Source organism: Drosophila ficusphila, unplaced genomic scaffold, assembly GCF_018152265.1.
Source record: "Drosophila ficusphila isolate 14025-0441.05 unplaced genomic scaffold, ASM1815226v1 contig_855, whole genome shotgun sequence".
Classification (NCBI taxonomy): Eukaryota; Metazoa; Arthropoda; class Insecta; order Diptera; family Drosophilidae; genus Drosophila; species Drosophila ficusphila.
The window spans coordinates 1,591,226-1,605,920 of NW_025064807.1; the positions used below are offsets into that span (position 1 = coordinate 1,591,226).

The following is a 14,695-nucleotide window of genomic DNA, read 5'->3' on the forward strand; positions in this document are numbered from 1 at the left end:
AGGAGCAGCGACAAAAAAGCAAGCGAAAAGCAAAGGAATTGTGAGCTATAAAAGCATCGAGCGCATAAAGCCAACGCTTCAGTTGAATTTTCAAAAGTGTCGAACGCAGGACAGCATTGACATTAATTAGTTCCCCGCCCGCAGAGGAGCCACCAGCAGAATGCATCACCCACCTGGGCAGAAACCACTGCATGCTGCCAGGCGTCAATCGAGTGGCAGGAAAAGGACGAGTCGCCTTCCCAAAAACGAGTCCTGCTGCAATCCAACTAGTAGAACCCATCACCTGCCAGCCTTGTTGATTATCCTGCTCGTCCTCATCCAGAACTTTGAGCTGCACATGTGTCGGCAATTGATGAGGAATCCGGGCGACAAACGATCCCTGGACAAGCCCTTTACTATCGGAGGTAGTGCAGCAGGCGAGGTGGCAGGCAATCCGGCGGATGGCAAGCGGACGGAGGGCAGGTCGGCAGGTCCCAGTCAGCCGGAGGAGATTTTCAGTGCCCCGGCGGACGAAGGCTACGACGAGTATCCGGTAGGTGCAAATCCCCAAAAATAAAAATGTAGCACAAAATCCCTGCGTGGGTTGTCCTGGTCACTTGCCGCCTGCTTTTTTGAATCCCTATCACCTTACACACAATTTGTAATTGTATACTTTTCATTTGATTGCTTTTCGGCTTTGACCCCAAGCTACATTTCACTACGAAAGCCGACGAGCTGACGTCACATCACTTTGATTATGGCCAGGTGCATATCTCGTGTTGGTTCTAATGAGGGATGGGCTCTTCGGACCGTAGGTTGACCAAAACACTTCAGCTCGAAGTTAAAAGCTCTGAGGGGTCAGGGTAGATGCGTGGGTTGTTGGTTAGAGTTCCCTGTAAAATCATTTAACTAATTGAGAGGAAAGTTAGAATACTTTATTTTTAATAGAACAAAAGAAATTCATATGAATGAGCTCAGAAAAATATGTATTTTTAATTAATTACAATGTTCTACATAACACTTCGCAAATACTCAAAAACTCTGAAGTAGCAACTACAAATTTTTAAGGCATTTTTTTTACATTTGTTAAGTGTAAAAATAATTGTTATACTTTTTATTATTGGCTTTTTATTTTTTATTATAATATCCCATAATATCGTTACATCTCTTTTATTATATAGATGGTGGTTCCCAAGCGTGCTGCTTTACTTCTGGATCGACTTATGGTTGCCTTGCATCATGCCCTCGAACAAGAACGAAGTGAACAGCGAATTGGCGACTTCTTCGGGGACAAAAACGCTCTCAATGGCAAATTGGGGGAATACCACAACGGATTGGAGCCTCATCAAGTGAGGGAGGATGGTAAGATCGTTTATAAATACTACTTAATAGGTACAGTTAACCCAAGCACCATTCCAGGGATGTACAGCGATGATGATCCGGGAACAATGTTGGATTATGATTTCAAAGATTTGAATCAGATCAATCGCGCCACTGGCGAAACAGTAAGTTGGAACATAAAACCTAAATTGCAATATAAGACATAAAATTAGCAGCGCGATGTGTAAGAAAATTTCAGTTAATGCCAAAGAGCTTTCAGAGAAGAGCGGGCGTCGATCGATCTGGAACATCCCAATTATCCGGTTCCAATTCCGGTTCCGGTTCCGCAACTGGTCCCCGGCGTATCCAGCCATCCGGATCTGGTTCCGGCGGTGGCCGAGCCTACTGGCGTTGCTATTTCAATGCCGTCAGCTGCTTCTAAGAAAAAATAAACAAAAGATAACATAAAGTCCTGCAAAATATTCACCTCTGGAAAAACCAGCAAAGTATAAAGTCCCAACTGATCGTCGATAGAGGTGTTTTCAAAAACATTTTCACGTTCCTTTGGCTGCCGATGTGAGAGTTGTTCGCGCCATTAACTGAAATCCCCGAGCTCTGCAATTGTATCTAGCGGTATCTGTATCTAGTATCTGTATCTGTTAATGTATCTGTGCACTTGTAACTCACTGTGAATCTGCGTTATAAATAAACCACCAACGATAAGTCCAACGGCATTCATAAATAAATTAATTCAAACCCCCATACTCGGTACGCGAGTATAAATTCTGTATATTTGAGGGTAATTTCGGGTAGACAGGTAATCCTACCTAACCAACCTAATGCTGATTGACATAGCCATAAATCGCGAATCCGATTCCGAGCAAGTCCATCGCACGACCTCAGCGCGTGTCCCATTGCGATCTATTTTCGGTGGCAAATTGTGGGCGTGATCCAAGCGGAAGTAGTAGCTTTTATCGATATCTGGCGATATTTGGGTCTTTATCTATTTCATTGCCAAGGATGATGAGTGGAGTGCACTATTTCTCTGATTTATCTAAACAGCTAGTGGTGTAATTTTAATTATGTACGTATACGTAATATTTTATTAAAAGGGTGTAGTATCTAATAAGGCAATGTTAAACCAGTCCATTTGCTCAGCATAGAATTTCATTGTTATAATTTAATTTTGATTAAACCAGCAGAAACTACTAATACTATTTATTATACCTGTATGAAACAAAAATTAATATTTAATGCCTATGCACTTAACCTTTAAAAGAAAATTGGGTAAATTTTATTTAAAGTAATAGATATGTTCCTGTAAGGTGAGAAGGTAGTAACCTTCTATTCATTCCACAGACTTTCTCTATTTTCTATGCAAATTTACTACTTGAACTTCTGGCAAACTATCCGCCGGTGATTGCCAACTCAAAGTTGATGCATAATATTAGCTGTGGGTCAACTGCCTTCCCACAATGAACTGTAAAGTTAAACTGGCGATCGGTTTAAGTGTGCGACGCACGTTTATGGCCTGGCCACCTTGGTTGCGAAGTCGAACGGCAAAGTTTTATTGGCCAATAGCGGCCATTAATGAGTTTGTTGGAGCACACATTAATAGACTTTTATGTACATCTAATTGTCTCCGTAAATTGATGGCTCGGCTTCGTTTGACTTCTACTGCCGGGAACAGCAAAAGTCGCTTCCCAAAAAACACAAAAGTGCTAAATTCATAACTACAATTTTTGGCAATTAGATGCTCGGCGACTAACTCACTGCATTTAATTATATGGCACTTCATGGGCCATAAAGAAATGAAAATTGATTTTATCGATATTTGATATAATACATTTACATATGCTTATTTTAAATTGTAAAATTATTTTATTGATTATAAAAATATTACTTAACTTGTTACAAAAATTATTGTTTAAGAGTTTTGCTTACAATGTCTTAAAGTTGTTTTATTCTTGTGCATTCATGTTTTTTTGTATTTATGTATTAATTATACTTGAGGTTAAATACTTATTAATATTTTATAAAAAATAGTTAATTACAAGAAATTTTCATTTTATATATGTATTTTTTGGAAAAAAATGTATTGCTTCTAGAAGCGGAAATGCTTAATTTCCAACAAATGCTATACAACCCTATATTGTTCGATTACAGCTAATAAATATCTGTAGTTATGTGTCTTTATGACATTATCTTAGTTTGGCACATGGCGCGATTTTGCTATCGAATAACCGTAAATCAACGGCGAATGCAAAGCCACTCGGTGAGCCAACTGTCCAAGTGCATTTCCACTAGTTCACCGTTATCTCACGTCATACGTGCTGAGCTGCTAAGTATGCAACAGGTTTCGTATGGGTGTCCAGTTAATCAGCAACAGGTGCCGTTACTTGCCGCTACTCACCACGCCAATTTGGTGGGTGGTGGGTGGTGAATGGCGGTTGGAGTGCGGTCCACACTCTCGCCTCGCAGTGTCCATGTCCGTGTGGTGAATTAATAAGTCACACATTGTTCATACGCACCATTGTACACGCAGAAAGCACTTGGCATTTTGACATTCTGATCTTATATGCGGCTAGTTGATGCTCTAGGTTGAAAATAAATATGGGATATGTATTGATATAAAAATTATTTGTTTAAAGTAAATATAAAAAGGTTTTTTTCTCTTTAACCAAACTTTACATCTTTTTCTTAAATTAAAAATTAAGAATTTATTTGCTTAATGCTTATAAACATAAATGAATTTTATAAACTTATGGTATTAAATATATTTTTTTTAACATTTAATTTTTTTGGTAACTAAATTTACAGTCTAGGAACCTAATTTATAGTCCAGTATATAGCCCGAAAAAGTATGCTTTGATTTTATTCATGATAATGACTCCAAGAAAAACATGTAAGGTTCAACAAGAAACTCAACATTAAATAAATGCATAGTTTTACCTTCATCATTATTTCAGGATTTCATATCTAACACTCTTAAAAAGATCCAAATAGTTTTTCAAAACCACTCTGCTCAATTCTATGAAACTTCTACTACGAATGCCGTCAAATCCTGGTAGATTTCAATTTTAAGGATCTACTATATGCACCTCATGTGCCCACTTCGTAAACCAGGTACTGTGAAATGGTGCAAGTGTGGTTCCTGCTGGTTGCAGTGCCGCTTGACATGGGGCATAAAGCTTTGCCTAAGCAGTCGCCCTAACGAATTACGCCCACCCCCTGTTTTCCCTACTGTTTTCCCCAACAGATTTTCCCTCCCATTTTCCCGCCTGTTTTCCCGGCAACTCGTGCTTCCTGCTGCTGCTGCTTCTGCTGCTGCTGCTGCTTCTGCCGCTGCCGGCGTCGCTGCCTTGGGTGCTGTTTGCTATTTTGTATATAAAGCCCGGTAGCAGGCATCGCCAACATCGAGTTACCAATTTCCCTTCTTGGCGTTCACATCGAGAGCGGCATCAGCAACAAGTAAATCAAGCCAAAAGGATCTGATCATCGATTCAACTATTAAAACTCACAGCAAACAGTTCGCGATATAATCAGATTATCAAATTTCCCGGCGCCAGTTTTCTCCAATTTACCGACGCCAATTGAATCGCCGTCCATTTCCCAACTCATTCAGTCGCAAAGTATCGGTAAGTATCGGCCAAAACCATGCCGACCAGATTGTGTGTTTACCTAAGCCAACTGGGATTGTGGCGATTAATTGAAATTAGGAGTTTTGTGTTGCCCAAAATTAATTTGTGGGCGCGGAAATTGTGCCACAGGTGAATAATTGAAGCTCACTAGATTTATTGCCCGTAATATGAGAATATGTTGGCTATATCCGAAAAATATATTAGCAAAAACATAACTATATAAAATAGAGTGCTTAAACATACATATATTTATTAAAATTTAAACTTGTCTAAATCATTTTTTACGAAATAAAAGTTTTGCATTAAAGATCCTAAATATTTAACACTTTTCTCGAAACAATCTAAATCTTAAAAATATGTCCAGCTGAATTTTAAACTTACACAACTCTTTACAAAAAATCCAATTTAAAAAATAAGTTCTTTTATGAATAATTGAATCCAATTTGTATGTCTCGCATTTAAATTGACTCAAAGCTGCTCCCCTAAATTGAGTTCATAAAAGTTCCTGCAAATTGATGGGCCTTTAACAACGTTGTAGGTAAAGAAAGGTTCGTGTTTGCGTTGAAAAAATGTTCACAAGTTGACGAATATATGCAATTCATAGGCCATATATCACCACCCCAATTTCGGCTCCTTTTTTGTTTTGAATATGCCATTCCCTGAGGGACTTTCCCAGACCGACCTAATGACAGGACCAAAGCAGGACCAACTGCTTCCTGTGCTCATTGAAAATTATGTGAATTATTAATGAAGCGTAGAGAAATCAGGCACACGCACAAAACATTCACTTCATTTGATTTGGACTTCAATCTCGATTCGAGTTGCTGATAATAAATAACTTCAGTTGACTTGGCTTCAGACGTCTCGGTTTGCTCGATTCCCGCCGAAACCGCAATCAAATTGCAAATTTAATATTTATTAGAATACGCCTACAGTTTTCATGGTGGTTTTCCTGCGGGTTAAATCAGATCATTTTCCACTGAATTTGTGGGCGAAATTCGGAGAAGGAGGTCTATCTCCTTGTTTGCTTAAATAGCTTCCTTGTTAAAAATACTTCTCGTTTTAATATTAAATAAGCTAAAACAAAGATGAGCTGGTAAATTGAACTACAGACCTTCTGGGCAAATCACCTTGCCGATTTACCACAATTAAGTGACGTAAATTCTCAAACTGCTAACTTTTTTCCCGGAATTGAGACAAAAATGTACGCGGCTTTCGAACTTGAAGTCTAATTGGGTAAATAACTCTTCTGCAAAAGCCACTTTGAACCGCATTTTCCGTAAATCAGTACGTAACCGCACAAAAGATCCTCATGAAACTCGATACAACTTCAAGTGTTTCACACTCCCGCACCCAAAATAACGAAAACATGAAAAACATTTTGATACGTATTTGATGATGTCTGAAGTTTCCAGTTTTCGGCGACTGACTGACGTAATTTTAATTTGCTCCCTCGCAAAATATCATATGACCAGATAAATCACATGGCCAAGGACACGGACACGGCCATCCTGTCCTGACAGCCAAACATTTAATGAAGCCCACGCCAGGTCCTTCGGGCAAATATTTGCCCAGCGACATTTGGTCTTCGGCTAATTTTAAAGTTCTCCATCGCCGCAAGCGGAAAATGTGACAAAAAAATGACGATGGGAACTCAAAGTGGAAACGGGATTAAGTCGACGGATTAGTCAGGGCCTAAAACCGCACGTGAAAATTGCATTTTCTTTTTTTCCTTTTACCTTCTTCATTTTTTTTTTTTTTTGTTTTTCATACCGCCACTTTTTGTTTCAGTACTTGCAACTCTTGCGCTGCGGCGACGAGATTAAATTTCCAATTAACACTGGAGCATTATTTATCGGCGGCAATAAATGTGTCCTGATTATGTTTGGCTTTGGGTTCGGCTTTAGTTTCTGCCGCTTGGTTGGCGCTGTCTGCTTTTGGCCTTTTATTATTCCATTTGATTCGGCTAAAGTTGGAGCAGGGTGGGTGAAAATTAGCCTTATTTTCATTAGTTTTTATTTATCACCCACTGGCTGTTTAGTCTAACAAATATTTTATGAGCTCAAAGTTGAACATATCGGCTTGCAGGCATTATAGTTATCTCCGGCAGCCTATATACATTTGCAAAGTGCTTTAAGAGTTCCAGTTGCACTTTGGCCAGGAAAAAACACGGAAATGTATCCAGATGTTGGTGTTGTTTTAATCTATAATACGTGATTGTTTTTATGACAGGAATTAATTGACCCTTTTTGAGATTAGAAAACTTAGAGGGTGCTACAACAGAATGAAGTGAACTGAAAAATTATTAATCACTTTAAAGAAATTAAATACACATAAATCTTATAGCTACATTTTTTTCACGTTTTAGTTTTTGCTGTTAGATTTTATTATCACTTAAAGAAATTAAGTAGGTACACGTAAATCTTACATTTTTACAGTTTACATTTACATTTACATTTACATTTTTTTAAACATTAAAATTTGCTTTTAGTTTTTAAAATTCCCAGATAAAAATGTGTGTTTAAAAAGCAAAACAACCTTCTAACAAATTTACTTTATAAAATGGTTGCATTTAACGTTCAATGAAATTTTGAATAACGAGAGTGAAGAAGTTAATTTGCAATTCAGATTTTTCAAACCATAACAACCTTCACCCGCAAATGCATTCACATTAGCAGCTGCTGGAAATTTAAGAAGGAGCAGCTCCTTTTACAGGATCAACAAGGAGCAGCAGCATTTTATGAGCTGCAGCGGCAAACGAGACAAGTCATTAACATTTACGGCCCACATCGTTGAGGTCCTCGATGGCTAATGGCCAAGTCTATAGCTTTTTATGCCGAACCCTCGTGTTTACCTGTTGCATGCAACATAGATGATGATACTGAAAGTCACTTGATGACCTCATTTTCCTTCGACTAAACGAACGTATCCTGCGGATTTATGTCTCGCCTGCTTTATTTAAGCTGCGGCTATTTACGTATTCATGTCCTGCGGGCAAAATATTCCTTTTGATTTCACACCCACTTCAATTACCAATGATGTCATAATTTATGTAATTAGTTGCTGATTGTAATCGTCTGGGAATGTATGGCAATTGCCGGCGGCTGTATTTCATTTGTTTTTGCCTTTGATGTGAATCGTTATTTAATATATTTAATTTATTAGGCAGTAGGTTGGGAGATAATAAAGTCACATTAGGAGAATTATTTAGATTTGACAGCTTTATATGAAAATTATAAAAGAAAAGTTATTTTCCTTATGAAAGATATAAAACAGATTCGTTCTAGTCTAAATAACTAAACAAAAAGTATTCACACTTAAAATCAAATTTCAAGCTGGTTATTCCATTTACTAATTTACATTTTAAATTCAATTTGGACATCACGCATAAAAAAAGAGTTATACATGCATAAAGGGATAAACATTTTTGATAGGAAAACGTAACTTCATGTCTTTTCATACATTAACCTCTGACCTTTGATGCTTTTAAAGAACCCTTTCACCTCGAATTCTCAAGAAAGTGACCATGAAAGTTACTCAATCTCACTTTTCGATTGCAAGTGAAACTATATCAACATGCATCACGTTATTTGTCAGTTTCTGACGAAATCAATTAAAGTTTGACCAACATGGCCTTTGGTCGAAAAGTCTGTTCCATTGTGTGGCTGCAACACGTTGCACAATCGACATGGCATTACGGATGCAATAAGTGTGTGTCCGAATGGCTGCTTCGGTTGCAACGCTTGAGTTGCAGGCTTGTATTCGCATCCGTATCCGTTTTTAATTGCGGAAATGCACTTAAGCCGGACTAAGGTGAAAAAAACAAAAGTCTGAGGCGGCCTTTTAATCCCTTTTCAAACTCTCACAAATGCAGGTCACGTTTGTGTGGCAACAAGTGTTCTGGACTTACTCGAATCCGCTTTGTTACGCGTTGCAAGTCCCTTCGAGCCATCCTGACGCAAATTGTAATAAAATAGTAAATACGGGCATAAAAACAATTCCACTAAAATCTGACCTTTAATTAAAAATGCGGCTAGTGGAACTTTGTGGCATTTTTTTCTTCTGTTTTTTTGTTTTTTGTTTTCACATTGCCCTCTTGACAGCTCTTTGAGCTTGGGGATTAGCTGGGGACAAAGTCGTCGCTTTTCCCTTTGAAGTTGTGCTGACATTTGCATTAATTGGTAAACTAGAAAAGTGCGTAACTATGTATATTGCCATTGAATAATTTACATTAATTGGCTTACAACTTTTGACAAGGGGTGCAGGTGAAATTTATTTTGAAACAGAAAGTGCAATAACAACGAAAGAGGGGGAATTAAGTTATTAAATATTTATGATCAAAAATAATTCTAGTAATTTCATGACTCATATTTTATTTGCTATGATACAACAGTGATTGCATACATTAAAATAAAAGTTTATTTATGATAAAACAATACAAATTTTATTAAAATGGGCTTAATTAAAACTAAGTGGTTCGATATTTAACTTATGCTATTTTAAATAATCGACTAACCAAGTAAACCCTTTTTTCTTGAAGTAAATATTTTTTGGAATAATTGTCATTTCATTTAATAATTTAATTAATAATTTATTTTTGTTCATTTTAATTTCAGTCCTATACCGCTACAAAATGATGAAGTTCGTGCAGATCCTGTTGTGCTACGGCCTCCTGTTGACCGTGCTCTTTGCCCTCAGCGAGGCTCGTCCTTCGGCGGGCGAGACAGGACCCGTGAGTAGAACCGACTTGGCTTTAATAAACAGCAAAGCTTATTGGATTCCCTTTGCAGGATTCGGATGGACTCGATGGCCAGGAGGCTGAGGAGGTGCGAGGAGCCTACGGCGGAGGTTATGACATGCCGGCCCAGGCAATTTACCCCAACATTCCCATGGACCGACTGCAAATGCTCTTCGCTCAATACAGACCCAAGTAAGCTAAGCCCATTAGTAAATATTACTAAATATTGGATAATAATATGTTAATTTATAAAGCAGTTACGGCGCCTACTTGAGGAGTCCCACCTATGGCAACATGAACGAACTTTACCGGCTGCCCGAGAGCAAACGCCAAGTTAGATACAGGCAGTGCTACTTCAATCCCATTTCCTGCTTTAGGAAGTAAATCCCCAGCCAGCCAGCCGGAGGATTATCCAACCAACATCCTACAGATCTTGGATAGATTAACAATTCAAGCATTTCCACCAACCAAAAATAAGCCAAACACGAACTTTAGCATAATGGATCAACAACAAAAACCTAACGCAAATATCTAGTGCAATTAAACTAAAGCTAAGACTCAACTATATCCGTTTATATATATATACAGAAGTTTATATGTGTAACTTATCTATTTAAATGTCTAAAAATGATTGAAAAAATGTTCCATTGTAGTTACCAAAAAAATAAATCGTGTATTTATTTGAATATTAGCACAAATGTTACAAATTATATTATTTCGTTTCTTGATTTTCGCTTTGCATATGGTGTGGTAAAATAAAATACATCGCTTTCCGAAGCTATTCATGTATTAAGAACATATTCGAAATAATAACGTGCTTTTGTAAATTAAAGTGTCCCAGCTCTTGTATAATACAAAACACTATTAAATAAAACAATGAAGAACGCGAACTTGGAGTCATTTAATACCTACAAAAACTATACATGTAAAATAAATTCCTAAATTAATGTAATAATGTTATAATCATATACGTATGAAATAAATGCGCCCAAATGTTAGAAAAATATATTAATACTTCTTTAATAAAGCGGAATGGCAAGGTAATTGATAGCATTTTAAATATTTTATGAGCATATTATGAGCATTTCTAGTGGCTTATTAGCTTTACAATTTATTTAAAATTTTTTACATATTACTATCAAAATTAATATTGCTGATATTTGTATGATGATTTATATATTTTAAGTATTACTTCTTATATCTTTACTTTTTCCTTGTTAAGATGATACAACCAAGTAAAATCAAACGATGAAGTTTTTTGTTTGCTTTATTTAAGAAAGTTAGTCAAGTCATAATATAAATTGTACAGATTTTTTTTTAGTTTTTTGCTTAGCATTAATTGGTAATTACTAATTAGAAAATGAATCGCAGTAAATGTTTATCATATTTATGAGTGTTTTATAAAATAATTGTTTTGTGTATTTTTATGCTTAGCTTAAATTGTATTTGCCTCTGAGGCAGTATCATTTTATATTCTTTTAAGCTGATTCGATATTGAGTTCCGAATTTCGGATCACTGATTTGAGGTCTTCAGTGCTTTGCATTCCTATCACATTTTCCAGGTCGGACCCTTAGATTTTCAGACGCCTCCTCTCCAGGTTCTTGGATTGGCACTTTCCGCCGGGTCGCTCCATCTTGATGACCAACCGATCCGGAGTGGATATCTTGTAGCCATTGCACCTTCGATGGCGTTCCTCGATCTTCAGCGATGTGGCCACCATGAAAATGGAGAAGACCAAGGCGATTAGATAGCGAACGATTAGCATATTGTGACAAATGCTGGGAGAAATCAAGACTGTTTGGTTTACAGGATGCAGAGGGTCTTTTTATAGATCGAAATTCTTCATGAAAAGGTATCGCTTACCTGTCCGTCGACATCCTTCCTTCGCGAAGATTCCAGAGTTCCCAAATGGATTAGGATGCGATTTTATGGCCGCGACTCGCCAATAAACCATTCCGCGCTAATCCATTCGCTCATTTCCACTTCCTCTGCGCGAAATCCTCGATTCTTCGCCATGAATCCCCAGATGAACTGCACCCGATACAAAAAGGGAAAACTAATTGCCTCGACTGATGAGTGGAAGTTCCAAGAAGGAGTCACCAAGTCGACCTACCTGATGGCACAGAACATCTCGCCTTTATGATGCCTCTTTCTCTATCGCCAGCCTCATTCTTTTCTTTACTTCTACTTTATTTTTTTTTTTTTGCTCTGCCATTAGACATTTTAATTGTTAATTTTTGCAAAAACGCAAGGGGATGGGGGGAGGTGGGGTTCGGAAAAATTTAAATAATGGCCAAGCTGCAGGCTGTGGCAGCGAGAATCCAGGAATCCAATGGCTACCTGCATTTATTATCTCTTCTGCCCGCCGTTGCAACCCGCCCGTTGATCTACTCCAATGTGGAGTGGAGTGGAGTGGAGTGCCATCAACGTGAAAACAAGTGGCAACAATTTTCTATAAATTGCATTTGTGCAAAATTAAGTTCAATCTTGGCCGAGTCGCGAACCAGTAGCTGTATATCTCTCGCTCTTCGTTCAGCATCCGCTCGAGTCGCCCAAGAGCCCCCCAAACACTCCCCAATACCCCACCACCCCCTCATTCCCCCTCTGTGTTCCCTTCACCCCCCCATTACTCCGATCTCCATTTGGCCGTTCACCGCTGGAGTAGCCAAACTCCATTAACTTTGCAATTGGCCACCATAACTCGTCCGTCGGTCGACCGCCCTCCCCTTTCTCCTTCCCCCTTCCACTTTCCACTTTCCCCCTTCCCTTTCCCCTTATCCCGACTTCTCCGTCACCTTGCCGCCCATCCACATCCACATCCACTTGCATCTCTGCCTCCACATCCATCCACATTTATCCGCATCCACATCCACATCCCCACATCCCACAGAGCGGCCAGCGAGGTCCATTCCATTCCAGTCCAGTCGCGGCCCCATCGCTTGTTAGTTTTTGCGCCAGATCGTTTATAATAATTCGTATGCGAGTCATGTCATGCCCCTAAAGTGTATCTGCAACCGCGCAGTCGCAGCAGCAGCAACAGCCGCAGCAGCAGCAACAGCCGCAGTTGCCGCTGGCTGCGCCTGCGCACTCGTCGCGCTCGCCGCGCATATCTGTATCTAGTCGGTGGCTTCAACCAGATCTGATCTCGTGACACGACTAAAGGGATCCAAAATCATTTAATATGAGTAGGTATTAGCTGACTTAAATTTGTTGAATGTTAACTTAAAATTTAAATTTCAATCATAAATTAACTGTATTAAATGTTTTTAAATGCTTGCCATCCAGAAAAAAAAAATTTTTACTAAAACCAGCAGGAAAGATGTTTAAGTTAAAAAATTTAAATGGAAATTTGAAAAGTTGTTGCATGATAAAAATGAAAAAAAATCGGGCAAAAAATTTAAAAATGTTCTAATTGTGCAGTTAGAGAATTAAAAGATATACTTTTGGAGGTATGCCACTTCAAACTCTGATTACATTTAGAAAATTAGTATATTTTGGTAAATTTTCAGCAAACCCACTTTTTGGAAATTCGGAAAGTGGTTGTATTATAAAAATGGAAAAAAAAAGGCAAACAAATATCAAATTCTAATGATGTAGTTTCTTAGCGAATTAAAAGACAAACGTTTAGAGATATGCCGCTTCAAAATCTGATTAAAATTTCAAAAGTTACGCCCTCGGAATTAGTGCATTTTGGTCAATTTTCAGCAAAGCAATTTTTTGTAAATTCAGAAAGGGTTTGTACATAAAAAATTCTTAGAAAAGTTATGGGCTTAACATTTGAGAATTATGGTCAATTTTCAGCCAACCCATTTTTTTCGAAATTTGGAAAGGTGTTGTATCATAAAAATTGAAAAAAATAGGCCAAAATTAAAAAAATAACTAATGATTATTTATGCAGTTTTGTTTTGTAACTTTATTTTAGGTCATGGAAGTGGCGAAAAACTGGTCTACCGACTCAATGGAAATCTGGAAATCCTCGCATTTAAATAGCTTCAAACGTACTGATATATTGACCCTTTTAAATCTTCACCAGTAGATTTTCCCACTCACGAATCCCGCTCATCTCTGGCCAATGGAGTGGCAAGTCTTGGGATCGCCAGCTCTCGTTGGTCCCGATCTGGTGAACTATGCAACCGGCAGCTCGGCAGCTCGAAGATCGGGAGCTCAGCAGCTCGGGAGATCGGGAGCCCGGTGACTCGAACTTGACTTCACCTGGCTTGATCTCGCCCCCGTTTCTTCCCGTTCGGCATAGCTTTGGGTCGCCACCAGCACCGGTTGGCTCTTTCTCCATCTTCCCAATCGCCGGTCCCTCGATCTCCGCCAGCTCGTTGTCATACCACTTTATCCGCGGCGCTTTGTGCTGGTTTTGTTCTTCTATTGGTAAAAGGAAGTTAGAAAAATGCTCTCGATTCGCGGGGCAAGCCGAGGCGGTGGCCTTAAGTGAATTGTGCTCTGGATGCCAGCTGGGCCATCCCAGCGTTTAGATCCCAGAAAGGGACTTTCAACATGGATTTGTTCTGTTCTGAAGTCAGGGAACTCTGCAGTAGCCAATATTTAATTCAGTTGGCAACAGTGAAAGTTGGAAAACGTATTTAGTTGCTTATTGAGTTGGTAAGGCAACTAATGGATGTTGTATATCCGTTCAGTTTAATGTCTAATTAAAAAATATGTAAGTTGCTAAAAAGTATTTAAAAAATATATATCAAAGTCTTAAGAATCTATTTTAGTTTAAGAAACAAAAATGTTCGAGTTTAGAATTGACTTTAAAGATTTACAAACTAACGTTTTTCCTTAGCAGATTAAGAGTGTTTGAAACGAACATAAGGTTATTTCATGGTAAGTATTTTATATTTCCCTGGTAAACTTATCAACAAATGAATTTCTTAAAGCAAATGCATCTCATCGAATATAAAGTGACATCTATGCAATTCGCCAATGCATCTCAATCCCATATTGAATGACAACCAAATATGTTTAGGCATCATAAAGCACTTTTGACACTGATTTAATTTTTGG

General features: G+C 38.2%; 3 protein-coding genes across 5 annotated transcripts; 2 read left to right on the forward strand and 1 right to left on the reverse strand.

Moving 5' to 3' along the window:
- Positions 1-110: 110 nt before the first annotated feature.
- LOC108100109 lies at positions 111-2,003 on the forward strand. 2 transcript variants are annotated; one of them, XM_017203856.2, is made up of 4 exons: positions 111-532; positions 1,161-1,341; positions 1,399-1,484; positions 1,559-2,003. In XM_017203856.2, exons 1-4 carry the CDS (start codon positions 161-163, stop codon positions 1,739-1,741), a joined length of 822 nt encoding a protein of 273 aa, XP_017059345.1. In that variant the 5' UTR covers positions 111-160; the 3' UTR covers positions 1,742-2,003. The 2 variants fall into 2 exon arrangements, with proteins under 2 accessions (XP_017059345.1, XP_017059346.1); XM_017203857.2 differs by having other exon boundaries at positions 1,580-2,003.
- Positions 2,004-4,734: 2,731 nt separating this feature from the next.
- LOC108100119 lies at positions 4,735-10,684 on the forward strand. Of its 2 annotated transcripts, none has more exons than XM_017203868.2 (4): positions 4,735-4,937; positions 9,557-9,672; positions 9,731-9,870; positions 9,933-10,684. In XM_017203868.2, exons 2-4 carry the CDS (start codon positions 9,574-9,576, stop codon positions 10,060-10,062), a joined length of 369 nt encoding a protein of 122 aa, XP_017059357.1. In that variant the 5' UTR covers positions 4,735-4,937; positions 9,557-9,573; the 3' UTR covers positions 10,063-10,684. The 2 variants fall into 2 exon arrangements, with proteins under 2 accessions (XP_017059357.1, XP_017059361.1); XM_017203872.2 differs by having other exon boundaries at positions 9,936-10,684.
- Positions 10,685-10,927: 243 nt separating this feature from the next.
- LOC108100017 lies at positions 10,928-11,462 on the reverse strand. Its single transcript, XM_017203724.2, has one exon. It carries the CDS (start codon positions 11,442-11,444, stop codon positions 11,250-11,252), a length of 195 nt encoding a protein of 64 aa, XP_017059213.1. The 5' UTR covers positions 11,445-11,462; the 3' UTR covers positions 10,928-11,249.
- Between the last annotated feature and the right edge of the window lie 3,233 nt (positions 11,463-14,695).